Raw genomic sequence first — 27,158 nt, forward strand, 5'->3', positions numbered from 1 at the left:
TGACAGTGGTACGTCTCTTAGGAGATTAGTACATAGTGGATTTTTGTACAGAACAGTAGAATTTTTATTTTTTTTTACAGTCCAAAAAAAAAAAAAAAATGGTGAATGATACCATGTTTTCTTTTTATCTTAGCCTCTATCTCTGTGCGAGTGCGCAGACGCCGGCCACGGCAAGTTTCCTCCAGCAGGCCAGAAACTGGTGCCAGTGGAACAGCTGAGTGTAAGTAAAATTTATTGTTGTAGAAAAAAATACATTAATAAGTGTTTGATGCAGCTTATTGATTTGGAGCCATTGTGTAGTGTATGTATGGTATCGTACTCTAGGGTCTATTCAGGGGGAAGCCAAGGCAAGTATAGTAGTTGTAGATGTTTTGGATGTGGGCGGAAGAATGAGTGCTAGGAGGAAAACAATGCAGACAGAAGGAAAAACTTAAAGGACCACTATCACGAAAAAAGTAGGCAGTTAAAATGGGACAGATGACAGGTTTTGGGCCAGTCCATCTTTTTAAGGGGGATTCTCAGGGCTTTCTTTGTTTTCAACAGCATTTCCTGAACAGTTGCAAAATGTCACTGACATAATACAGTGCACTGTGCAAGTGATTAGGGAGGCCGGCTGGTCTCTTGCTATTTTGGCAGTTAAACAGCTGTTCAGGAAATGCTGTTGACAACAAAGCAAACCCTTGAAATACCCTATGAGGAGATGGATTGTCCCAAAATCTGTTGGTTCTGTCAGATTTTCAATGCCTATTGTTTTTTGCGCTCGTTGTCCTTTAAGAACTACATTCCGTTATTGAAGGGATCGGAATCGTTGCAAAGCAAGAGCACTAACCCCCCCCCCCCCCCCTCCACCACTACACCCCCCTGCTTCCAAATTAGAATACTTCTTCCAGCCAGTGATTATGTCCATAGTACAAATAGTGTATCATCCGTAAATATAATGTAAGGCCATGCTTTAATTTCACAACTTCAAAGGAAGCTTCATTCCAATCTGGCCATAAATAAATGTACATAATGGGGCAACATATCACTTGTTGAAATGTTGACAAGCTGCAGTACTATGCATGTGTGGAATGGTAGTATAAAGGTATTTCACATCCATTGCAGCCACAACAAGTTCTAATACATTTTTGATTTTTCTTTTTGGATTGCAAGACACTACTTTTGGCAGTCATATTTCATTACTCTTTCTTTACTTTTGGTGGAACCAGGAGTTTTGATTTTGAATCTGGATGATACCATTCATTGTCAAACTTAGACATGAGTAAACAGTGAGCGTTCGGATTTTAAAAAGCCTTTGTCGGACTGGTTCCTGACTAAAAATGAAAACCACACTTTATGTACACTGACATACAGAGGTGAATAATTTTTCTGCAAACATAAATGTATTTTTACATGACTTAACTGTTACTCAGAACACTTTTCCTGGCCTCCGGGCTACATTGATAAGTTCAACAGTTCCCTTCATGTAACGTAAAGTACACTCTGGTGATGATGATGATGGGTAACTATTCGAAATTCCAAGTTGAAATACTAACTGGGCTACTAGTCACATGCAACATTAATTTTAAGCTAAAGAGAATTCTGGCATTTCAAACCAGCATATGCAAGTCAAACATAATGCATAGTGACAGTAAACACCATCAAACACAAGCATATAACAGAAAAATTGAATGGAAAAATTAAAAATAAAATAAAAAGAATATTGTAACATTGAAAACCCATTGTACCAGCAAGAGAAGTTGTAAACAAGAGTCCTGGTTTTAACCATGTTGTACAGATATGATCCAATGTATGTACTTTGTCTCTTTTTTAAATCTCATTTATTTCCGATTTTAAGCCACCCATTAATACAGTGAATGTCAATGTTTGTAAGCCGTGTTTTCAGTGTTGGTCAGGGAAAAGTACAAGGAAGGCTTTTTATAAGCTGAAAAATCACTGTTTACTTTTCTCCAATGTAGCCAATAAATGCTATCCTCCTGTTTCAAAACTCCTTGTTTTTATTGCTAATACGGTACCACACTCTACTGTTTTTACTTTTATTATACGTTATTGTCCAATGTCCATGTATTTTGTAATTTTGTACATCTTGTTTTTTACAGCTTCTGAACTTCTCACCGCCCCTGTTGCTGCCCTTGAGCAGCAAGTTCAAGGCCTGCAAACAGAGCTACAGCAACAGCGGGCGGAATTCGAAGCGCGCCTTCAGCAGCAACAAGCTGCTTTTCAGCAGCAGATGCAGCAACTGCAACAACAGCTGGAGGCGCAGATCGAGGACCAGCGGCAGAGGATTCTGGCTTGCATGGAGGAGTGAGAACGGCTCCATGAATACTTTGCCCAGGTTGCCGGTAAAAGGAGGATGTAAGGCGGGTCCTCCTGGAGTCCTCCTGAGTCAGATTCGATAGACAGCGTTTGTGAAAAGCAGTTTTCAGTTCTTGCCACCGATTCTCGATTGGATTTAGATCTGGACTTTGACTGGGCCATTCTAACACATTGATATGTTTTGTTTTAAACCATTCCATTGTTGCCCTGGCTTTATGTTTAGGGTCTTTATCCTGCTGGAAGGTGAACCTCCATTCCAGTCTCAAGTCGTTTGCAGACTCCAAGAGGTTTTCTTCCAAGATTGCCCTGTATTTGGCTCAATCCATCTTCCTATCAACTTTAACCAGCTTCCCTTATCCCTGCTGAAGAAAAGCAACCCCAGAGCATGATGCTGCCACCACCATATTGGACAGTAGGGATGGTGTGTTCAGAGTGATGTGCAGTGTTAGTTTTCCGCCACACATAGCGGTTTGCATTTTGGCCAAAAAGTTCCATTTTAGTCTCATCTGACCAGAGCACCTTCTTCCACATGGTTGCTGTGTCCCCCACATGGCTTGTGGCAAACTGCAAACGGGACTTCTTATGCTTTTCTGGTAACAGTGGCTTAATTCTTGCCACTCTTCCATAAAGGCCAAGTTTGTGCAGCGCATGATTAATAGTTGTCCTATGGGCAGAGTCTCCCACCTGAGCTGTAGATCTCTGCAGCTCGTCCAGAATAGAAATGGGCCTGACTGCATTTCTGATCAGCGCTCTCCTTGTTCGGCCTGTGAGTTTAAGTCAGGCATGGGCAAACACGGCCCTCCAGCTGTTACAGAACTACAAGTCCCACAATGCATTTGCCTTTAAGAGTGATGACTGTGGCTGTCAGACTCCCGCAATGCATTGTGGGACTTGCAGTTCCTTAACAGCTGGAGGGCCAAGTTTGCCCATGCCTGGTTTAGGTGGCCAGCCTTGTCTTGGTAGGTTTACAGTTGTGCCATACTCCTTCCATTTCTGAATGATCGCTTGAACAGTGCTCTGTGGGATGTTCAAGGCTTTGGAAATCTTTTTGTAGCCTAACCCTGCTTTAAGTTTCTCAATAACTGGATCCCTGACCTGTCTGGTGTGTTCTTTGGACTTCACGGTGTTGTTGCTCCCAATATTCTCTTAGACAACCTCTGAGGCCCTCACAGAGCAGCTGTATTTGTACTGACATTAGATTTCACACAGGTGCAATCTATTTAGTCATTAGCACTCATCAGGCAATCTGTATGGACAACTGACTGCGCTCAGACCAAAGGGGGGGGGGGGCTGGCTGAATAATTACACACACCCCACTTTGCAGTTATTTCTTTGTAAAAGATGTTTGGAATCATGTATGATTTTCATTCCACTCAGTCTCAAGTCTTTTGCAGTCTCCAAGAGGTTTTCTTCCAAGTTTGCCCTGTATTTGGCTCCATCCATCTTTCCATCAACTCTGACCAGCTTCCCTGTCCCTGCTGAAGAGATGCACCCCCAGAGCATGATGCTGCCACCACCATATTTGACAGTCGGGATGGTGTGTTCAGAGTGATGTGCAGTGTTAGTTTTCCGCCACACATGGTGTTTTGCATTTTGGCACCTTCTTCCACATGGTTGCTGTGTCCCCCACATGGCTTGTGGCAAACTGCAAACGGGACCTCTTATGCTTTCTGTTAACAATGCCTTTCTTCTTGCCACTCTTCTATAAAGGCCAACTTTGTACAGTGTTGTCCTATGGACAAAGTCTCCAACCTGAGCTGTAGATCTCTGCAGCTCGTTCAGAGTCACCATGGGCCTCTTGACTGCATTTCTGATCAGCGCTCTCCTTGTTCGGCCTGTTAGTTTAGGTGAATGGCCTTGTCTTGGTAGGTTTACAGTTGTGCCATACTCCTTCAATTTCCGAATGATCGCTTGAACAGTGCTCTGTGGGATGTTCAAGGCTTTGGAAATCTTTTTGTAGCCTAAGCCAGCTTTAAGTTTTTCAATAACTGGATCCCTCACCTGTCTTGTGTGTTCTTTGGAATTCACGGTGTTGTTGCTCCCAATATTCTCTTAGACAACCTCTGAGGCCCTCACAGAGCAGCTGTATTTGTACTGACATTAGATTACAGACAGGTGCACTCTAATCTCTTACCCACCCTGTTTTACAAGAGCAGGCAAATGGTAGATTTCATATTGGCAGCCATCCTTTTGGTGAGGTGACAGGGGGCCAGATTTATCAAGAGTGTTTGAGACAAAATATTAGTAGGTTTTTAGAAATCCGTGCAGAACTGTCTCAGACATCCGAAGAAATCACTAGATAGTGCAGATTCCTTCTTAAACTGTAAGGAATAGAAGGAGCTAGGAATGTCTCTCAGGCAGTGCAGTGTGTGAGGAAAATTGCTGTTGCTGAGGTAACCAACACACCTGCTGTCAGCAAGCTCTGAGTGAGGGGGGAGGAGCCCTTCACAAATCACATCTAGCCTACACTATCTGTAGAACTGCTAATGAGCACCTCTTAATCTGCAGCAGTAAAGGAATGGATTTGAAGTTTTCTTAAAGAGACACTGAAGTGAAAAAAAAATGATATTATGATTTGTATGTGTAGTACAGCTAAGAAATAAAACATTGAGCTCAGATACATCAGTCTAATTGTTTCCAGTACAGGAAGAGTTAAGAAACTCCATTTGTTATCTTTATGCAAAAAAGCCATTAAGCTCTACGACTTTTAAAGTCGTGGAGAGGGCTGTTTTCTGACTTTGATTATCTCAACTGTTATTGAACTACCGTATATTTCGGCGTACAAGACGACAGGGCGTATAAGACAGCCCCCTAACTTTTCGAGTTAAAATATAGAGTTTGGGATATACTCGCCGTATAGGACTACCACTCTTCCAACACACACCAAATTAAAATAAAAAAATATCTATATATACTGGTGCTGTGTATGAACAGATACTGGTGCTGTACTGTATGTGTTACCCAGTATATAACAGTATATACTCAATTGACTTGTTGCATTGGTCAACTCTGCTTAAAGAGAACCTGTACTGAGTAAAAAATATTAAAAATAAACACATGAGGTAACTTCAACTGAACATTACAGTTACCTTGCCATCAGTTCCTCTCAGAAGCTCACCATTTTCTTCTGACAATGATCCCTTCCAGTTCTGACAATATTTTGTCACATATGAAATATATCAGTTGCTGTCAGTAAAATATCAGTTGCTGTCAGTTATAGCTGAGAGGAAATCTGATGTACCAGGTCATGTCCATGTTTCCCTATGGCTCAAGTGGGCGATGTTACAGTTTAACTGTGTGCTGACCAGAAAGCTGTTATGGGTAAAGGCCATTTTCAAAATGGAGGACAGAAAATTCCCTTGATCACAGTGAACAAACAGGATGCGGGATAGGAGAAAGACACTGAGGAGTGGACTACATGGAAGGTAAGTAGGACTTGTGTATGCTTATTTTGAGTTTTAATTTTCAGTTCAGGTTTTCTTTAAGCGAATTGGTCAGCTCACCTTGTCTACCTGTTTATCAGAGTGGTATCAAAGAATAAATTGCGCTCCCTCAGCAGGGAGATCTTAAAGGCAGTAACAGGATTGGGCGTATTGCCTGGCATCAATGACACTCGGCGTCTAAGATGACCCCCAACTTTTCAAAAGATTTACAAGGCTTAAAAAGTAGTCTTATACGCAGGAATATACAGTATTTACTTTTTCTCTGCCAGAGGAGAGGTCATTAGTTCACAGACTGCTCTGAAAGAATCATTTTGAATGCTGAGTGTTGTGTAATCTGCACATATTATAGAATGATGCAATGTTAGAAATAAAACTATATTCCTTTAAAAAAAAATATGGGGATATTTTCTTTGCTGCTAATCTTCTAGTAATTATTCATAGTACACAACCAAATCATTATATCATATATTTTTTTTCGCTTCAGTGTCTCTTTAACTGTAGTGTAGCTCTAGAAATCCACGCTACACTGCCAATATTACATAGGCTTTTGGAAGTTTCTTACTATCATGCAGAACTGTTCTTCTGCTAGAACAGTTTTAGAAGAAAAACCTGTCGGTAATACTTTGATAAATCTGGCCCAGGGAGTATGACACATGGTGCCAACTGTCCTGTGTCCTGGTCACCCCTCCAAGTTGATAGGCAACCTGAATAACAACATAGGAAATCCCATCATGCTTTCCACAGCATCAGGGAAAAAAAGCCCGGGCAGTTTTCGTTGATGGGTGTACGTTACATAAAAATGCAGCTAAAAATTATGCTTTATTAAGAAAAACTAAGTTCTGATACTTTGAAACTGTTAAAGTTTTGCACTGTTTTGTAGATGGACTGGGAGACATCTGTAGGTCTCTCCAACCAGAATTATCGCAAATTATTTCTGTTGTAAGAAAGCAAAGTTTTATTTTTGTTTTATGTGTTGTAATTTTTTTATCTTTGTTTAAAAAAAAGTTTAACCAGCTTATTGCACATTGCAATAAAAGTTTTAAAAAAACATGGTCCTTGTTGTATTGTATGTACTGAACAATGTATGTCTAACTAGCTGGTGATGATAACCATCAGGCTCTTGCCTGCATGGCATATTTTTATAATGGCAGTATTTGTATAGCGCCTTTCTCCTGTCTGACTCAAAGCGCTTGCGAGGCAGCCACTAGAGCGCACTCAGTAGGCAGTAGCAGTGTTAGGGAGTCTTGCCCAATGAACTCCTTACTGAATTACTGGCTTACTGAACAGGCAGAGCCAAGATTCGAACCCTGGTCTCCCATGTCAGAGGCAGAGCCCTTAACCAGTACACCATCCAGCCACCACTATGTCTGTTGTATGCACCACAACGTCCGGCAGTTGACTTGACACAGCAGCAGAAGTAAGTATCATTAGGTTTGAGAGTCTTGAGACAGCAGGTAATGGCAGCAAAGTAGACAGGCCCTTGCCCCTTAGAGACATGGGTGGAAGGATATAACGTCCGGCAGTTGACTTGTCACAGCAGTAGAAGTAAGTATCATTCGGTTTGAGACAGCAGGCAACGGCAGCAAAGTAGACAGGCCCTTGCCCCTTAGAGACATGGGTTGAAGGATATAACGTCCGGCAGTTGACTTGTCACAGCAGTAGAACTAAGTATCATTAGGTTTGAGACAGCAGGTAACTGCAGCAAAGTAGACAGGCCCTTGCCCCTTAGAGACCTGGGTTGAAGGATAGAACGTCCGGCAGCTGACTTGACACAGCAGCAGAAGTAAGTATCATTAGGTTTGAGAGTCTTGAGACAGCAGGTAACGGCAGCAAAGTAGACAGGCCCTTGCCCCTTAGAGACATGGGTTGAAGGATATAACATCCGGCAGTTGACTTGACACAGCAGCAGAAGTAAGTATCATTAGGTTTGAGACAGCAGGTAACGGCAGGAAAGTAGACAGGCCCTTGCCCCTTAGAGACATGGGTTGAAGGATATAACGTCCGGCAGTTGACTTGTCACAGCAGTAGAAGTAAGTATCATTAGGTTTGAGACAGCAGGTAACGGCAGCAAAGTAGACAGGCCCTTGCCCCTTAGAGACATGGGTTGAAGGATATAACGTCCGGCAGTTGACTTGTCACTGCAATAGAAGTAAGTATCATTAGGTTGGAGACAACAGGTAACGGCAGCAGAGTAGACAGGCCCTTGCACCTTAGAAACCTGGGTTGAAGGATATAACGTCCGGCAGTTGACTTGACACAGCAGCAGAAGTAAGTATCATTAGGTTTGAGAGTCTTGAGACAGCAGGTAACGGCAGCAAAGTAGACAGGCCCTTGCCCCTTAGAGACATGGGTTGAAGGATATAACGTCCGGCAGTTGACTTGTCACAGCAGTAGAAGTAAGTATCATTAGGTTTGAGACAGCAGGTAACGGCAGCAGAGTAGACAGTCCCTTGCCCCTTAGAGACATGGGTTGAAGGATGTAACGTCCGGCAGTTGACTTGACACAGCAGCAGAAGTAAGTATCATTAGGTTTGAGACTGCAGGTTTTTGATGGAAAATGAACGGGGAAAAAAAATCAGATACAATATTAGCCAAGTTTGTAAGGGATACTTTTGATCTTCAAATAAAAACAAATTGTTGAAGGTCTCCTTAAGGATCAATAAGAGGGGCATTAAAATCATCATTAATCCATGATTCATTCATTTTGATGAATGGGAGTCTGTCCACATTTTCTGCAGACAGACGTGTCCGGTAGTCAGTGACCACGCCACCTGCCGCACTAAACACTCTCTCTGAAAGAACACTTGAGGCGGTGCATGCAAGTACCTCTAGCGCATACTGAGCGAGTTCAGGCCAGGTGTCAAGTTTTTTGGTCCAGTACTCCATGGGGTCATTACTCTCCATGTTATCAGGAGCACTGGCCGACCCTAAATAGTCACTCACCATACGGTCCAGCCGCTGGTGGTGACTACTATTGCTGCTGGTGCTGCTGCAAGGAGCATTGGAAGACTCTGGCTGATAAAAATCATAAAACATACTCAGCAAATTTTCTGGTTGACTAGTTTTGGTACTGCTGGGACCACCAAAACTTTGCTGAGTACTTTGCAGAGGAGTGAAAACTGTGGCCCGGGGTGAAGGTGCAGGAAAAGCATCTTCAACCCAGCGAACAAGGGCTTCCCGGATCTTTCTCATCGTGGTGTCTGCCTGGGTTAGGGGTAAGAACTGCCTCAATTTCCCTTTACAGCGGGGATCTAAAATGGTGGCCACACACATGTCCAGCCTCACTTTAAATTTCTTTATCCGGGGGTCCCTCTTGAAGCACTGGATCATGTGAGCAGCCATAGGAAAGAGGTGCCTGCCAGAAATCTCCTTTTCCGGGCTGTTATCACAGCTGTCACCATCTTGCTCCAGCAGCACATCAATCTCTTCCCACCCCCGTACAATTGCCTCTTCCTCCGCCTCAACCTCTGCCTCTCCTTCGTCCTCTTCCTGGGCCTGAGCATGATCAGACACTCCCAAATTAGCCTGTGCACTCTGATCTCCACGTCCAAGCAGGTTAAACAGCATTTTGTCAAGCATGAAGATAAGGGGGAGTACTTGTGAGATGCTACAGTTCTCCATGCTGACCAACTTTGTGGCTTGCTCAAAAGGTTGCAAAACTTGGCAAACCTGACCAATTTGCTCCCACTGATCCCCAGTAATGTAGTTTAGTGAGAAAGTTGTTGAGGAAACAGTCTAAGACAGATATATCCTGACTGCCATTCGCTGCTCCCACAACCTCTGCAACATGTAGAGGGTGGAGTTCCACCGCGTTGGGCAATCACTTATGAGTCTGTGCTGCGGAAGATTATGCCGGCGCTGCAGCAACTTCAAGGAAGCGGAGGCGGTTGCTGAGCGCCGGATGAGAGCTGACACCTTTCGTGCTGCTGAAACAGCATCCTTCAACCCTTCATAGGTTCCTAAGAACTTACTAACTATAAGATTGAATACATGGGCCAAACAGGGGAGATGGGTGTAGCCACCTAGACGCATAGCAGACAGCATATTAGACCCATTGTCAGACACGACAATTCCTGTAAGCAGTTTCCATGGGGCCAACCACTGGCGGATCTGATCTTCAAAGGCACTAAGGATTTCAGATCCTGTTTGCCTCTTCTCTTCCATCGATACCAGCTTCAGCATTGCTTGGCATCGATGGTGCTGCATGCCAGTATACGAGCAAAACTGCTTGATGGGAGGCTCAACAGCTACCTGGCCTGCCACAGAACATGTGGCAGAGGGGAGTGGAGCGGGCCTCCCCTTGACCCCACGAGGTGGCACCACAAGCTGTTGTTGAGATACTGGACAAGATCTTCCACCATCCCCAGCACGATGTAGGGTGACCCAATGGGCTGTATAGGTTATATACCTGCTGCTCCAGGCATCTGTTGTAAAATGGACCTTTCCACTCACCGCATGGTCCATTGACCGGGCTACACACGCCACCATTTGCTGGTGTAAGGCAGGTATAGCTTTCCTGGCAAAATAATGTCGGCTGGGGATCTTCCATTGTGGCGCCACACTGCTCCTAAGTTTGAGGAAGGGGGCACTGTCCACAAAATTGTAGGGTAGGAGTTGTTGGGCCAACATTTTTGCCAGGAGCCCATTATTTTTTAAAACAAATTTATCATTTGCAGGGAGCATACGCTTCTTCTGCAACATTTCAGGAACAGAAGGCTGGCGCTGAAAACCTAATGATGAGGTGGATTGGTGCACTATTCCAGCCTGGCATGCAGAGGGAGTCGGACAGGATTGGGACTGCGCAGGCTGAATAGGGACAGGCCGAAGGCTGGAAGGAGGAAGGGGTGGGCCTGCTGTTGCTGCTGTTCCAGCCACACTCTTCCCAGGATTCTTTACCCACTCAAATGCACTGTGGTGATGGACGCGCAGATGGCTTCTCATGCCAGAAGTGCCAAACCCGCTGCCCTTTTGCCCTCTGCTTACCGCTTTGCGGCATATGGCACCTTGCACTCGTCCTCTGCATGGTCTGTAAAGAATTGCCATGCCGGGATGACCTTTCTGCAATCCTACTTGTTTTTTTCGGTTGGTCGTTTCCAAGCATTGGACTTGTGATGGGCTGCAACAGGAATCACAGCTGCAAGTTGCTGGCCAACTGGATGATCACTTTGACCATGCTGATTGTGCCTACTGCTGCCGACACCTTGGCCATGAGATGCCGTCCATGTAGGATCATTAGCCTCATAATCATCTACTTCAACCATAGAACTGGAACTATCATCTTGTCCCTCCACCTGGCCACTGTGCAAATCAGTGGTTGTATTGAGATGTTGACTACCACTGGTGTCACAAGCTTGTGAAGCTTTTCTGCATGACAAAAAAATGGGGGGGCATTTCTGTCAAAACATCACCCACAATTTCTTGCGAGCTTGGACCCAAGGTCTCTGACAATGCCTCATCCAAATCTTTTTGCAAATCTGTCTCCTCATCATGGAAGGTTAAATTTAGCTCTGGAGAAGAGCACTGGGAGGAGGCAACCACATCACCATCAGCAACTGCCGCCAGGGTTTTCGCAGCCTCACGAGGAAACTGAGAACTGGTGCTGCTGTGACTGTCAAGACTACCTAACAATTCCTCCGACTGGGTACAGGGCTCCTTTTCAAAATACTTCAGGACAGTATTGGCTCGTTCCTCATTAATAGTTATCCTGCGACCAAACACAGGGAACAAATTTCGTACCAAAGGGGATCTATTCCTGCTGCACCTTCCGCCTGATCACGTGCTTTGCGTGATCCACCATCGCTCCACTGTCTCTTTGGAGTGAAAGGTGCATCCTGCTGCTTTTGATCCATTGCCTTTGGACTCAGTAGATAAAATATATATACACACACACACACACACACACACACACACACACACACACACACACACACACACACACACACACACACACACACACACACACACACACACACACACTCTCTCTCTCTCTCTCTGTCACACCACAGTAATCTAACTATCCCTGACCCTCTCACACTACAGCAAGTACACTCTCTATCACACTACACTAAACCTGACTCTCTCTCTCTATATCACTCTAAGCTAAACCTGACTCTCTCTCTCTCTATATCACACTAACCTAAGCCTGAATCTCTATCACACTAAACTAAGCCTAACTCTCTCTGATTCTCCTCACAGCAAATATTACACACTACACTACAATCTAGCTCTCACACTCTCAATCTACAATCTGTCACACCTAGCAATACCCAGCTAACTCACTAATCCTCACTCTAGTCTAAGCTCACTCACACACAGTCTTTAAAAAGACTATTGGTTTATTATTTATACAGTAAAGTATATCTCACACACAGTAACAAAATATGGGTCTGTCTCTCTCCTCTGCTCCACAAGACTGAAACCCACAAGATGGAGGACAGCCTCTCCTCTATTTTATACAAGACTAGCTGGTTGCCCGGGTATGTATTTGGCTGGTGTTGGCTCCACCCACTTTTTCTAACCCTAACACACAATTACTCAATGACCAAGTTTGTGAGCTTTGTAGTCTTTGGCATCAATAATTTGCATTGAAATGAAAAAAATCTGATGGGTTTTTTGTGGCTCCACCCTCTTTTCTGAATTTGAACCCCATTCATCCAATGACCAACTTTACCAGGTTTGAGGCCTGTGCCATTAACAGTGCAAGAATGGTAGCAATTAAATATTCCCTTGAAAAGCAATAGGTGAAGCTTAATACACTTTTGTAGGCTCCACCCACTTTTCTGAATATTAATCCCATTCACTGAGTGACCAACTGTGCAAAGTTTAAGAACCCTCCTATTAACAGTGTAAGAATGGCTGCAGTTTACATTTTCCCAGTAAAATGTGTATTTGTCTCCACCCACTGATTGCCCGGCGTTGCCCAGGTATGTATTTGACTTGTGTTGGTTCCGCCCACTTCTTCTAACCCTAACGCACAAACACTCAATGACCAAGTTTGTGAGCTTTGGTGTCTTTAGCATCAATAATTTGTATATTCCCATAGAAATTAAACAAATCAGATTGGCTGTTTTTGGCTCTGCCCCTCTCCAGCATTTGAACCCCAGTCATCCAATGACCAACTGTAGCTGGTTTGAGGCATCTGCTATTACCAGTATAAAAATGGCAGCAATTTAAATATTCCCCTTGAAAATCAACAGATGAATTTTGATTGGCTATTATAGGCTCCATCCACTTCCCTGAATATTAATCTCAGTCACCCAGTGACCATCTGGACAAAGTTTGGGAACCCTGCCATTAACAGTGTAAGAAGGCCCGCAGTCTACATTTTCCCAGTGAAATTTGGTTTTTGCTCTGCCTACTTTTTGTAACCTGGACATGCAGTCACTCAGTGACCAAGTTTCTGAGCTTTGGGGTCCTTGGCATCAATAATTTGTATTTTCCCAAGAAATGAAACTGTTTGTGGCTCTGTCCCCTTTTCTAAATTTGAACCCCAATGACTAACTGTACCAGGTTTGAGGCTTGTGCCATTAACAGTGCAATGAATGGTAGCATTTTTAATATTCCCCTTGAAAATCAACAGGTGATTTTGATTGGCTTTTTTAGGCTCCACCCACTTTTCTGAATATTAATCCCAGTCACCCAGTAACCAGCTGTGCAAAGTTTGAGAACCCTGCCATTAACAGCGAAGAAGGGCTGCAGTTTACAATTTCCCAGAAAAATCTGTTTTTGACTCCACCCACTTTTTGTAACCTTGACACACAGTCACTACTCAATGACCAATTTTGTGAGCTTTTGGGTTCCTGGCATAAAAATTGTGTGAATGGAAGCAGTTTATCCAAAAAAAAGCAAATCTGATTGGCTGTTTGTGGCTCCACCCCTTGAGTGAATTTGAACCCCAGTCACTTGATGACCGACTGTAGCAGGTTTGAGGCCTCTGCCATTAACAGTGTAAGATTGAAAGCAGTTTCAATATTCCCCTTGAAAATCAATAGGTGAATTTTGATTGGCTCTTGTAGGCTCCACCTACTTTTCCGAATATTAATCCTAGTCCCCCAGTGACCAACTGTGTCAAGTTTGAGAACCCTGTCATTAACAGTGTAAGAATAGCTGCAATTTATATTTTCCCAATTCCCATGTAAAAAGTTAGTCGTTTTTGGCTCTGCCCACTATTTATTACCTTGACATACAGTCACTCAATGACCAAGTTTATGAGCTGTGGGGTCTTTGGCATCAATAAGTTGCATTTTACCATTGAAATTAAACAAATCTGATTGGCTGTTTTGGCCCACTCCCTTTTCAGAATTTAAACCCCAGTCTCCCAGTGACTGACTGACTACCAGATTTGAGGCCTCTGCCATTAAGAGTGTATGAATAGGAGCAATGTAAATATTCCCCTTGAAAATCAAAAGGTTAATTTTGATTGGCTGCTGTAGGCTCCACCCACTTTCCTGAATATTAGTCCCAGTCACCCAGTGGCCAACTGTGTCAAGTTTAAGAACCCTGCCAATAACAGAATGGCTGAAATCAATCTAAAAAATCAGATTGGCTGTTTGTAGCTCCACCCACTTTAGTGAATTCGGACCCCAGTCACCCAATAACTGACTGTATCAGGTTTGAGAACTCTGCCATTAACAGTGTAAGAATGGTAGCAATGTAAATGTTCCCCCTTGAAAATCAATAGGTACATTTTGATTTGGCTGATTTTAGGCTCCACCCACATTTCTGAATATTAATCCCAGTCACCCAGTGGCCAATTGTGTCAAGTTTGGGAACCCTACCATGTAAAAAATTAAGTTATTGGCGCCGCACACTTTTTCTAACCTTGACATACAGTCACTCAATTATCAAGTTTATCAGCTTTGGGGTCCTTGCTATCAATACTTTGTATATTCCCATTGAAAAATAAACAAATCTGATTGGCTGTTTGTGGCTCCGCCCCCTTTCTGAATTTGAACCCTAATCACCCAGTGACCAACTGTACCAGGTTTGAGGCATCTGCTATTAACAGTATAAGAATGGTAGCAGCTTAAAGAATACCACAACTGAAATGTGACATAATGAGATAGACATGTGTATGTACAGTGCCTAGCACACAAATAACTAGGCTGTGTTCCTTTTTTTCTTTCTCTACCTGAAAGAGTTAAATATCAGGTATGTAAGTGGCTGACTCAGTCCTGACTCAGACAGGAAGTGACTACAGTGTGACCCTCACTGATAAGAAATTCCAACTATAAAACACTTTCCTAGCAGAAAATGGCTTCTGAGAGCAAGAAAGAGGTGAAAAAGGGGAATTTTTTATCAGTGAGGGTCACACTGTAGTCACTTCCTGTCTGAGTCAGGACTGAGTCAGCCACTTACATACCTGATATTTAACTCTTTCAGGCAGAGAAAGAAAAAAAGGAACACAGCATAGTTATCTGTGTGCTAGGCACTGTACATACACATGTCTATCTCATTATGTCACATTTCAGTTGGGGTATCCTTTAAATATTCCCTTTGAAAACCAAAAGGTGAATTTTTATTGGCTGTTGTAGGCTCCATCTACCTTCCAAATTCTTAATCTCATTCACCCAGTGACCAACTGTGCAAAGTTTGAGAACACTGCCATTAACGGTGTAAGAATGGCTACAGTTTATATTTTCCTAGTAAAATTTGTTTTTGGCTCCGCCCACTTTTTTGTAACCTTGACACACAGACACTCAATGACCAAGTTTGTGAGCTTTCAGGTTCCTGGCATCAAAAATGTGTGAATGGAAGCAGTTTATCCACCAAGGAAATCTGATTGGCTGTTTGTGGCCCCGCCCCTTTTTTGAATTTTGACCCCAGTCACCCAAAGACCGATTGTAGCAAGTTTGAAGCATCTGCCATTAACAGTTTTAAGAATGGCAGCAGTTTAAATATTCCCCTTGAAAATCAATAGGTGAATTTTGATTGGCTGTTGTAGGCTCCACCCACTTTCTTGAATCTTAATCGCATTCACCCAGTGACCAACTGTGGCAAGTTTGAGAACCCTGCGATTAACAGTCTAAGAATGGTTGCAGTTTACATTTTACCATTTAAAATAAATGGCTGAAATTTGATTGGCTGTTTTATGCTCCACCCACTTTTCCTGGATTTGTAACCTCGGTCACCAAGTGACCAACTGTGCCAAGTGTGGGGACTCTGGCTTGATTACTGTGAGAATGGCAGCCTTTTACATTTTTTCCATTGACTTGAATGGGTGAAATCTGATTGGCTGTTTGTAGCTCCGCCCACATGTGCAGGGGGGCCGCGAGACCCCCAGAACATATCATCCCAGGTAGCAAGGGATCTGTGTACCGAGTTTTGTTCAAATCGGTCAAGCCGTTTTCGCGTGATCGCGGCACATACATACACACACACATACATACATACGATTTTATATATATATAGATGGGTGGGATAAGCTGTGATAGGTCGCTAGGAAATGGTTGCTAACGTATGATTGGTCTATCTTTTTTAAGCAGCCCTATTTGTTCAGCAATTCTGCGGATTTCCGCATTCCGGCAGTTGCCCGATTGGTTCATTCATTCCGAATGCAATGATTGGCTTAAAAATACCGTTTTGCCGGTATCGCGGAAATTCCGCGGAATTCCCTTTCTGCATACTACAATTTCCGCGTTCCACATTCCGATGCGGAAACGTAATTTCCGGCCGGAATTGCGAAAATATCAATTACGCGATATCCAAATGAGCAACCCTAGCGGCGTGGCATGGAGGCAATCAGCCTGTGGCACTGCTCAGGTGTTATGGAGGCCCAGGATGCTTCGCATCCAGAGTGTTGGGTCTTGTGTCTCTCAACTTTCTCTTCACAATATCCCACAGATTCTCTATGGGGTTCAGGTCAGGAGTAGAGATGTAGCGAACCGTTCGCCGGCGAACGGTTCCAGGCGAACATTGGTGGTTCGCGTTCGCCTGCACCAGGCGAACTTTTCCGGAAGTTTGATTCGCCCCATAATGCACTATGAGGGTCAACTTTGACCCTCTGCATCACAGTCAGCAGGCACATTGTAGCCATTCAGGCTACAGTAAGCCCAGGAGCCCCACCCCCCCTTTATATAAGGCAGGGTCCGGCGGCCATTACACTCACTCGTGTGCCTGCTAGAGAGAGGAAAGGGACAGCTGCTGCAGACTTGTTCTTCTAGGGACAGATTAGTTAGGTTCTTGGCTGCTTAGTTTGCTCCTGGCTGATTGTTATTGCTTTTATAGCACCCTAGCTCTTTTCAGAGCTCATCCTGTACTTTTTTTTTTTACTGTGTGTCAAACTGACACTTTTGTTGTATGCACAGCCTTGCTAATTGATAGTGTGTGTGTGCCACTGCCAGCAGCCCAGCACATTCAGTGACTGACTGCCTGTGTGTGTGACAGGGAGCTGCACATTGTACTACCCAGTACTGCATATACCCCAGTACCTGTTGTGTTTACTTAACCCACCTCATCACTGCATATACCTAGCTTTGTGTTGAGTGAACCCAGCTCACTGCATCCTACTACTACCTGTTGTGTTTACTTAACCCACCTCATCACTGCACATAACTACCTGTAGTGTTGAGTGAACCCAGCTCACTGCATATACCTACTACCTGTTGTGTATACTTAACCCACCTCATCACTGCACATAACTACCTGTTGTGTTGAGTAAACCCAGCTCACTGCATATACCTACTACCTGTTGTGTTGAGTGAACCCAGCTCACTGCATATACCTACTACCTGTTGTGTTTACTTAACTAGAGTGACCAGACGTCCCGGATTGCCCGGGACACGTCCCGGATTCGGGGTCCGCTGTCCCAGGCTTAATGAGGTCCCGGGAAACGTCCCGCTTTCAGCAGCGGGACGTCCCGGCCTCGGGACTCTGGCCACTCTCTCCTCAATGAACTGGCAGCGGCGTCTATAGACGCCGTGCCAGTTCATTGCCCGCAGCCCCGCTCCAGCCTCCTCTTCCGGTGTCTGTTTCCGACACCGGCAGGCGAGCAGGGCTACGGCAAGATGGCTGCCGAAGCCCTGTACTGGAGACCTATTTGTGTCACTAGTACAGGGCTTCGGGCGCCATCTTGCCGTAGCCCTGTCAGCGCGGGAGAGAAGAGCAGGAGGAGGAAGACGGTCCCGGGACGGAGCAGCGCGCCAGAGGCCGGACACTTCTGCCAGGTGAGTAAATGCTTTCTTTTCCAGGTGAAATGTTTGCCCGCATTGTTTCTTTTCCAGGTGAAATGTTTGCCCGCATTGTTTCTTTTCCAGGTGAAATGTTTGCCCGCATTGTTTCTTTTCCAGGTCAAATGCTTGCCCGCATTGTTTCTTTTCCAGGTGAAATGTTTGCCCGCATTGTTTCTTTTCCAGGTGAAATGTTTGCCCGCATTGTTTCTTTTCTGGTGAAATGTTTGCCCGCATTGTTTCTTTTCTGGTGAAATGTTTGCCCGCATTGTTTCTTTTCTAGTGAAATGTTATTGTTTGCCCGCATTGTTTCTTTTCTGGCGAAATGTTTGCCTGCAGTGCGTTTCTTTTCTGGCGAAATGTTTGCCCGCAGTGCGTTTCTTTTCTGGCGAAATGTTTGCCGCATTGCGTTTCTTTTCTGGTGAAATGTTTGGCCGCAGTGCGTTTCTTTTCTGGTGAAATGTTTGCCCGCAGTGCGTTTCTTTTCTGGCGAAATGTTTGCCCGCATTGCGTTTCTTTTCTGGCGAAATGTTTGCCCGCAGTGCGTTTCTTTTCTGGCGAAATGTTTGCCCGCATTGCGTTTCTTTTCTGGTGAAATGTTTGGCCGCAGTGCGTTTCTTTTCTGGTGAAATGTTTGCCCGCAGTGCGTTTCTTTTCTGGTGAAATGTTTGGCCGCAGTGCGTTTCTTTTCTGGTGAAATGTTTGCCCGCAGTGCGTTTATTTTGTACTGACATGTTGCCCGCATTGCGTTTATTTTGTACTGACATGTTTGCCCGCATTGCATTTATTTTATACTGACATGTTGCCTATTGCGTTTATTTTCTGGTGTCCGGGGTAACTGTTACTGCATTTATTATTTAATGGTCATAGATGGCTATGTTTGCTGCTTTGTGGTTACGGTATACTATTAGCATCACACAGTTTCTGCACACCCATGATGCAAAGTCTCGTTTGTCCACATCATGGAGTAAACACTGCTTTCTTATGCCTCGCTGTTACATCATTACGTTAGCTCCGCCCATACAATGTCATGGCCACGCCCATTTTTTCGGCCCCCTCCCCCAGTCTTCGCCGCTGCGTGCTCCTCACTCCTTCCCACTTTTCGCCGCGGCGCGCTGCGCGCGCCGCCCCCCCCCCCCCCCCCGTCCCAGGTTGGACCCACAAAAATATGGTCACTCTAACTTAACCCACCTCATCACTGCACATAACTACCTGTTGTGTTGAGTGAACCCAGCTCACTGCATATACCTACTAGCTGTTGTGTATACTTAACCCACCTCATCACTGCACATAACTACCTGTTGTGTTGAGTAAACCCAGCTCACTGCATATACCTACTACCTGTTGTGTTGAGTGAACCCAGCTCACTGCATATACCTACTACCTGTTGTGTTTACTTAACCCACCTCATCACTGCACATAACTACCTGTAGTGTTGAGTGAACCCAGCTCACTGCATATACCTACTACCTGTTGTGTATACTTAACCCACCTCATCACTGCACATAACTACCTGTAGTGTTGAGTAAACCCAGCTCACTGCATATACCTACTACCTGTTGTGTTGAGTGAACCCAGCTCACTGCATATACCTACTACCTGTTGTGTTTACTTAACCCACCTCATCACTGCACATAACTACCTGTAGTGTTGAGTGAACCCAGCTCACTGCATATACCTACTACCTGTTGTGTATACTTAACCCACCTCATCACTGCACATAACTACCTGTTGTGTTGAGTAAACCCAGCTCACTGCATATACCTACTACCTGTTGTGTTGAGTGAACCCAGCTCACTGCATATACCTACTACCTGTTGTGTTTACTTAACCCACCTCATCACTGCACATAACTACCTGTTGTGTTGAGTGAACCCAGCTCACTGCATATACCTACTAGCTGTTGTGTTGAGTGAACCCAGCTCACTGCATATACCTACTAGCTGTTGTGTTGAGTGAACCCAGCTCACTGCATATACCTACTAGCTGTTGTGTTGAGTGAACCCAGCTCACTGCATATACCTACTAGCTGTTGTGTTGAGTTATCCCAGCTCACTGCATATACCTACTACATGTTGTGTTGAGTGAACCCAGCTCACTGCATATACCTACTACCTGTTGTGTTGAGTGAACCCAGCTCACTGCATATACCTACTACCTGTTGTGTTGAGTGAACCCAGCTCACTGCATATACCTACTACCTGTTGTGTTGAGTGAACCCAGCTCACTGCATATACCTACTACCTGTTGTGTTGAGTGAACCCAGCTCACTGCATATACCTACTACCTGTTGTGTTGAGTGAACCCAGCTCACTGCATATACCTACTACCTGTTGTGTTTACTTAACCCACCTCATCACTGCATATACCTAGCTTTGTGTTGAGTGAACCTAGCTCACTGCATATACCTACTACCTGTTGTGTTGAGTGAACCCAGCTCACTGCATATACCTACTACATGTTGTGTTGAGTGAACCCAGCTCACTGCATATACCTACTACCTGTTGTGTTTACTTAACCCACCTCATCACTGCATATACCTAGCTTTGTGTTGAGTGAACCCAGCTCACTGCATATACCTACTAGCTGTTGTGTTGAGTGAACCCAGCTCACTGCATATACCTACTAGCTGTTGTGTTGAGTGAACCCAGCTCACTGCATATACCTACTAGCTGTTGTGTTGAGTGAACCCAGCTCACTGCATATACCTACTAGCTGTTGTGTTGAGTGAACCCAGCTCACTGCATATACCTACTAGCTGTTGTGTTGAGTGAACCCAGCTCACTGCATATACCTACTACATGTTGTGTTGAGTGAACCCAGCTCACTGCATATACCTACTAGCTGTTGTGTTGAGTGAACCCAGCTCACTGCATATACCTACTACCTGTTGTGTTGAGTGAACCCAGCTCACTGCATATACCTACTACCTGTTGTGTTGAGTGAACCCAGCTCACTGCATATACCTACTACCTGTTGTGTTGAGTGAACCCAGATCACTGCATATACCCACTACTTGTTGTGTTGAGTGAACCCAGCTCACTGCATATACCCACTACCTGTTGTGTTTACTTAACCCACCTCATCACTGCATATACCTAGCTTTGTGTTGAGTGAACCCAGCTCACTGCATATACTTACTACCTGTTGTGTTGAGTGAACCCAGCTCACTGCATATACCTACTACATGTTGTGTTGAGTGAACCCAGCTCACTGCATATACCTACTACCTGTTGTGTTTACTTAACCCACCTCATCACTGCATATACCTAGCTTTGTGTTGAGTGAACCCAGCTCACTGCATATACCTACTAGCTGTTGTGTTGAATGAACCCAGCTCACTGCATATACCTACTACATGTTGTGTTGAGTGAACCCAGCTCACTGCATATACCTACTAGCTGTTGTGTTGAGTGAACCCAGCTCACTGCATATACCTACTACCTGTTGTGTTGAGTGAACCCAGCTCACTGCATATACCTACTAGCTGTTGTGTTGAGTGAACCCAGCTCACTGCATATACCTACTACAAGTTGTGTTGAGTGAACCCAGCTCACTGCATATACCTACTAGCTGTTGTGTTGAGTGAACCCAGCTCACTGCATATACCTACTAGCTGTTGTGTTGAGTGAACCCAGCTCACTGCATATACCTACTACCTGTTGTGTTGAGTGAACCCAGCTCACTGCATCCTACTACCTGTTGTGTTGAGTGAACCCACCTCACTGCATCCTAGTACCTTTAATGTTCAGTGAACCCAGCTCACTGCATCCTACTACCTGTTGTGTTGAGTGAACCCAGCTCACTGCATATACCTAGCATCCCCCGGAGATGGACAAAATGGACAAACCAGGTAGAGGAAGAGGTAGAGGCAGACCCAGAGTAAGGCCACCAGGCACCGGCAGGTCTGTACGAGGTGGTGTTGCTGTGATTTCGTGCGGACCTGGCCCAAAATACAGTGCTCAGAAGAAGGCACGTGCCATCACTTCCCAAAATCGTGAGGAGGTGTCTGAGGAAAATGCAGCTGGCCAGGAGGATTATGATGACGATTATACGGATACCACATATGTTCCCGGTAGAGGAGATGACCAGGGGGACAGTTCAGAGGATGAGTCAGAGAGGACTAGGAGGAGACGACTCCATGATAGAAGCAGAGGGAGCTCGTCCTCAGAAACAGCTGGGGGCAGTGTCCGGCGCCATGTATCGCCAGCTATGGCCAGACAGCCAACATGCCCTTCAACGTCAGCTGCTGATGCCACCGTAGCGCCATCAGCCCAGGGTGGCTCAGCGGTTTGGAAATTTTTTAACGTGTGTGTCTCAGATCGGAGCAAAGCCATCTGTTGTCTCTGCCAGCAAAAATTGAGCCGTGGAAAGGCCAACTGTCACGTAGGGACAAGTGCCTTACGAAGGCACCTGGAGAGAAGGCACAAACAGCTATGGCAAGAACACCTGAGGAAAAGCAGCACCCCTCAAAAGACAAGCCGCGGAGAACAACCGCGGCAGCCGTCACAGGGGGCTTCTGCTGCTCCACGTTCCCATGGTATTGTTCGTGGCTGGGGGGAGGAAGAATGGATACACTTTTAAACAATTTAAAAATACAACCATCTAAAGTTTCAAACAATTTAAAAATACAACCATCTAAAGTTTCAAACAATTTAAAAATACAACCATCTACATTTTCAAACAATTTAAAAAAAGGGCAACAAAACTTGCCCTCCATCAAACATTCTTGGCAAATGCTTTCGACTTGGTTTGTCTTCCGCTGGGTCAAGGGTCCATCTGACCACAGATGCCTGGTCTGCAAAGCACGGTCAGGGCAGCTACAGCATGGGTCTCAGCAGGCTCCCACTTCGGGCTGGAATCCAACCTTCATTCCCCGCGGTGACAATGGCAGACTTGCCCTCCATAACGGATTCCCGTTAAAGGATTTAAAGTTGATTCATTACAATTAGGGCCGCAAAAGGTCCTCCTGAGTCCTGTATTGTTATTTTTGGTCACTACCTCGGGGCGGGCGGGCGTGCATGCCTGCCTGCCTCCCTCCTTGCCTGGATGTGTGGTGGTAGCCGTTGATCAGGCTCCAACTCCGGAACGCAATACAACCATCTAAACTTTCAAACAATTTAAAAATACAACCATCTATCATTTTCAAACAATTTAAAAAAAGGGCAAAAAAACTTGCCCTCCGTAAAACATTCTTGGCAAATGCTTTCAACTTGGTTTGTCTTCCGCTGGCTCAAGGGTCCATCTGACCACAGATGCCTGGTCTGCAAAGCACGGTCAGGGCAGCTACAGCATGGGTCTCAGCAGGCTCCTACTTTGGGCCGGAATCCAACCTTCATTCCCCGCGGTGACAATGGCAGGCTTGCCCTCCATAACGGATTCCCGTTAAAAGGATTTAAAGTTGATTCATTACAATTAGGGCCTCAAAGTCCTGTATTGCATGCCTGCCCGCTGCCCTCCTTGGATGTGTAATGGTAGCCGTTTCTCAGGCTCCACACCGGATTCCATCCCTCATTCCCCGGCCATTACCCGGGGTCACAAATGACAGACTTGCCCGCCTCCATATGATTCTCGTGAAAGGAATGTGGTGTCATCTTTGCCCCTGCCATAACTGGTTCTCGTTCAAGGATTTAAAGTACATTCATTTCAAATACACAGCAGGGCCTTGAAAGTCCTCCTCCTGTATTGTTATTTTTGGTCACTACCTTGGGGCGGGCGGGCGTGCATGCCTGCCCGCTGCCCTCCTTGGATGTGTAGTGGTAGCCGTTGCTCAGGCTCCACACCGGATTCCAACCTCTCATTCCCCGGCCATTACCCGGGGTCACAATGGCAGACTTGCCCGCCTCCACAGGATTCTCATTGTGGCGGTACTGAACAAGTACACGGCAAGTAGAAAATGTAATTTAAAAACAAAACGTAAGCTTTTTAACAATGCCATGGAAAGTTGAGAAGGAAGTCACACATTACCTGACCTCACTGAGTGAAGAAGAGCAATCTCGCCATGTTGCGCAGTAGTCAAGCATGGCCGTCACTACACAAACAGCTGTTTGCGGTGCGTTACACAGTGAGTTTGGTGTGTCAGTGTGAAGCAGAACTCTAATTACAGTCCCTGATTGATGTATACACATGCAAGATGTTTTAAAGCACGTTCGGCCTGCAATTTATCATTCAATGTGATTTCTGCCCTTAAAACGCTGCTTTGCGTCACATCCAGATTTTTCTATGGGACTTTTGGCATGTATCCCACTCCGCCATGCCCCCCTCCAGGTGTTAGACCCCTTGAAACATCTTTTCCATCACTTTTGTGGCCAGCATAATTTTTTCTATTTTTCAAAGTTCGCCTCCCCATTGAAGTCTATTGCGGTTCGCGAACTTTTCCGCGAACCGAACCTTCCGCGGAAGTTTGCGAACCCGGTTCGCGAACCGAAAATCGGAGGTTCGCGACATCTCTAGTCAGGAGAGTTGGCAGGCCAATTGAGCACAGTAATACCATGGTCAGTAAACCATTTACCAGTGGTTTTGGCACTGTGAGCAGGTGCCAGGTCGTGCTGAAAAATGAAATCTTCATCTCCATAAAGCTTTTCAGCAGATGGAAGCATGAACCCACTTTTGAACCAGAAACAGCGGCAGAAGCGCCTGCCCTGGGCTACGGAGAAGCAGCACTGGACTGTTGCTCAGTGGTCCAAAGTACTTTTTCCGGATGAACGCAACTTGTACATGTCATTCGGAAATCAAGGTGCCAGAGTCTGGAGGAAGACTGGGGAGAGGGAAATGCCAAAATGCCTGAAGTCCAGTGTCAAGTACCCACAGTCAGTGATGGTCTGGGGTGCCATGTCAGCTGCTGGTGTTGGTCCACTGTGTTTTATCAAGGGCAGGGTCAATGCAGCTAGCTATCAAGAGATTTTGGAGCACTTCATGCTTCCATCTGCTGAAAAGCTTTATGGAGATGAAGATTTCATTTTTCAGCACGACCTGGCACCTGCTCACAGTGCCAAAACCACTGGTAAATGGTTTACTGACCATGGTATTACTGTGCTCAATTGGCCTGCCAACTCTCCTGACCTGAACCCCCATAGAGAATCTATGGGATATTGTGAAGAGAAAGTTGAGAGATGCAAGACCCAACACTCTGGATGAGCTTAAGGCCGCTATCGAAGCATCCTGGGCCTCCATAACACCTGAGCAGTGCCACAGGCTGATTGCCTCCATGCCACGCCGCATTGAAGCAGTCATTTCTGCAAAAGGATTCCCGACCAAGTATTGAGTGCATAACTGAACATAATTATTTGAAGGTTGACTTCTTTTGTATTAAAAACACTTTTCTTTTATTGGTCGGATGAAATATGCTAATATTTTGAGATAGGAATTTTGGGTTTTCATGAGCTGTATTCCAAAATCATCAATATTAAACCAATAAAAGGCTTGAACTACTTCAGTTGTGTGTATTTTAATCTAAAATATAGGAAAGTCTAATGTTTATCAGCACATTACAGAAAATAATGAACTTTATCACAGTATGCTAATTATTTGAGAAAATCCTGTATATCATGGCTACTATTTTTGATAGAAGAATGTGCATGTTCTTACCTTCCATAATGTCAGTAACCATACAGTATAAGCAATATGCTACTCTGTATATTATTGTGCTTTCCCCCAATGGTATCGCTATGTTCTGCACTACTGTACACTAATCTGCATCATGTATACCACCGCAAGCACTTCCTGTTTACTGCATTCAAAAAACGTTTCATATATTTCTTTTTTCAATTCACGGAGTACAATCCATTTTTCTGATTGATTGTAACATTTCAGAAATCTGACTAATGTATCACACGTGTTTAATTTATTTCCCAATTATTAAAAAAAGTTTGAAAACTGTAAAAAAAAAATGCATCTATAATTCAAGAAATTGACAATCTACCCTACACCATTCAAATTTCATAAATATTGATGAGAAAAATCCACCACTTCCGGAAATGGAAATTTGATCAGATCTCTTGAACAAATAAAAAATAAAAAAATTCTATAAAAACAATCATTTTTATCGAATTTCTGTATTGGATCATTTTATTGTTTAGTGCAGAGCAGGGACAAGGTCCTCCAGCACCCAAGGCTGAGACACCAAAGTGCGCCCCTCCATCCCTCCCACCCCAGCTGTCACACACTGATTGCTATTAGACTAAGAGGGCCACAGGGCCCACAACCTCCCCAACACCTTAATATCTAGTTATCTGGCTTGCAGTCACTGCTATGTATCCCCTTTTCTTATTTCTTTCTGCTTCATATACAATTAGGAATGACAGCTGAATGAATTGTGCGTCCCCTCCTACACTGCGCCCTGAGGCTGGAGCCTCTCCAGCCTATGCCTCGGCCCGGCCCTGGTTTAGTGTGTGGCCACCTTTAGTCTGTTATGGACATCTATGGGTGTTTCACATCCATATGCTACAGACATGTAAAGACTTTTTAGTACACAACTACTTCTGCCTGCAGAGGTCATCTATAGGCGTTTTTTTCTCCTCCACATTACGGAGCCACGGACAGGTAAAGGTGTTTTATATAAAGTTTTGCCTCAGACATTTTTTACTTCCAATTCTGACAACTGACCACTAGATGGCAGCAGAGTTATATTTAATTACGTTTGTGTATTTTGTAGCCTTATGTTCACCACATAATTGTGATCTGAATATTTACCAGTATACAGAGGTATAAAACTCCTATATATCTGATAACTGCCCACACTACATGACTCTACATAGTAAGGGCAGATAGCACTATGTATGGGTACCTCTTGCCAGTCGCCAAAATGGCGACCACAGCCTCACATATGCATGTATGATGTCATGATGCCACCACCCACTGGCTGCCATTACCCAGAAGTCCTTGAGGGTGTGTGTGCTGTACACAGAGCCATGGCAGATGCAGAGGTGCCCAATCATTACATTCCATTGTTACAGGTAAGCCTGATTCCTTTATCATTCGCACCCCAGCACCTTCTACTACTAGTGGGCACTATAGCACACTATAATATATACCTGAAGTGACAGCGATATGGAGGCTGATATATTTATTTCCTCTTTTGCAATGCAGATTACCTGGCTGTCCTGCTGATCCCCTGCCTCTCATACATTTATCCATAGCCCCTGAACAAGAATGCTGCAGATCAGGTGCTCTGACTGAAGTGTGACTAGATTTGCTGCTTGCTTGTTTCAGGTGTGTGATTCAGACACTACTG

At 44.7% G+C, this 27,158-nt stretch overlaps 1 protein-coding gene across 1 annotated transcript in view; it reads left to right on the forward strand.

The window, feature by feature from the left end:
• The window catches only part of LOC137537252 (uncharacterized), a 1,269,057-nt gene that overhangs the window by 27,985 nt on the left and 1,213,914 nt on the right, over nucleotides 1-27,158 (forward strand). Inside the window, exons 7-9 of the mRNA XM_068259342.1 lie at nucleotides 134-220; nucleotides 2,100-2,342; nucleotides 26,722-26,880. Of these exons, the coding sequence (XP_068115443.1) occupies nucleotides 134-220; nucleotides 2,100-2,342; nucleotides 26,722-26,880 (489 nt within the window). The remainder of the gene's footprint in view (nucleotides 1-133; nucleotides 221-2,099; nucleotides 2,343-26,721; nucleotides 26,881-27,158) is intronic.

Source organism: Hyperolius riggenbachi, chromosome 10, assembly GCF_040937935.1.
Source record: "Hyperolius riggenbachi isolate aHypRig1 chromosome 10, aHypRig1.pri, whole genome shotgun sequence".
NCBI classification, from domain to species: Eukaryota; Metazoa; Chordata; class Amphibia; order Anura; family Hyperoliidae; genus Hyperolius; species Hyperolius riggenbachi.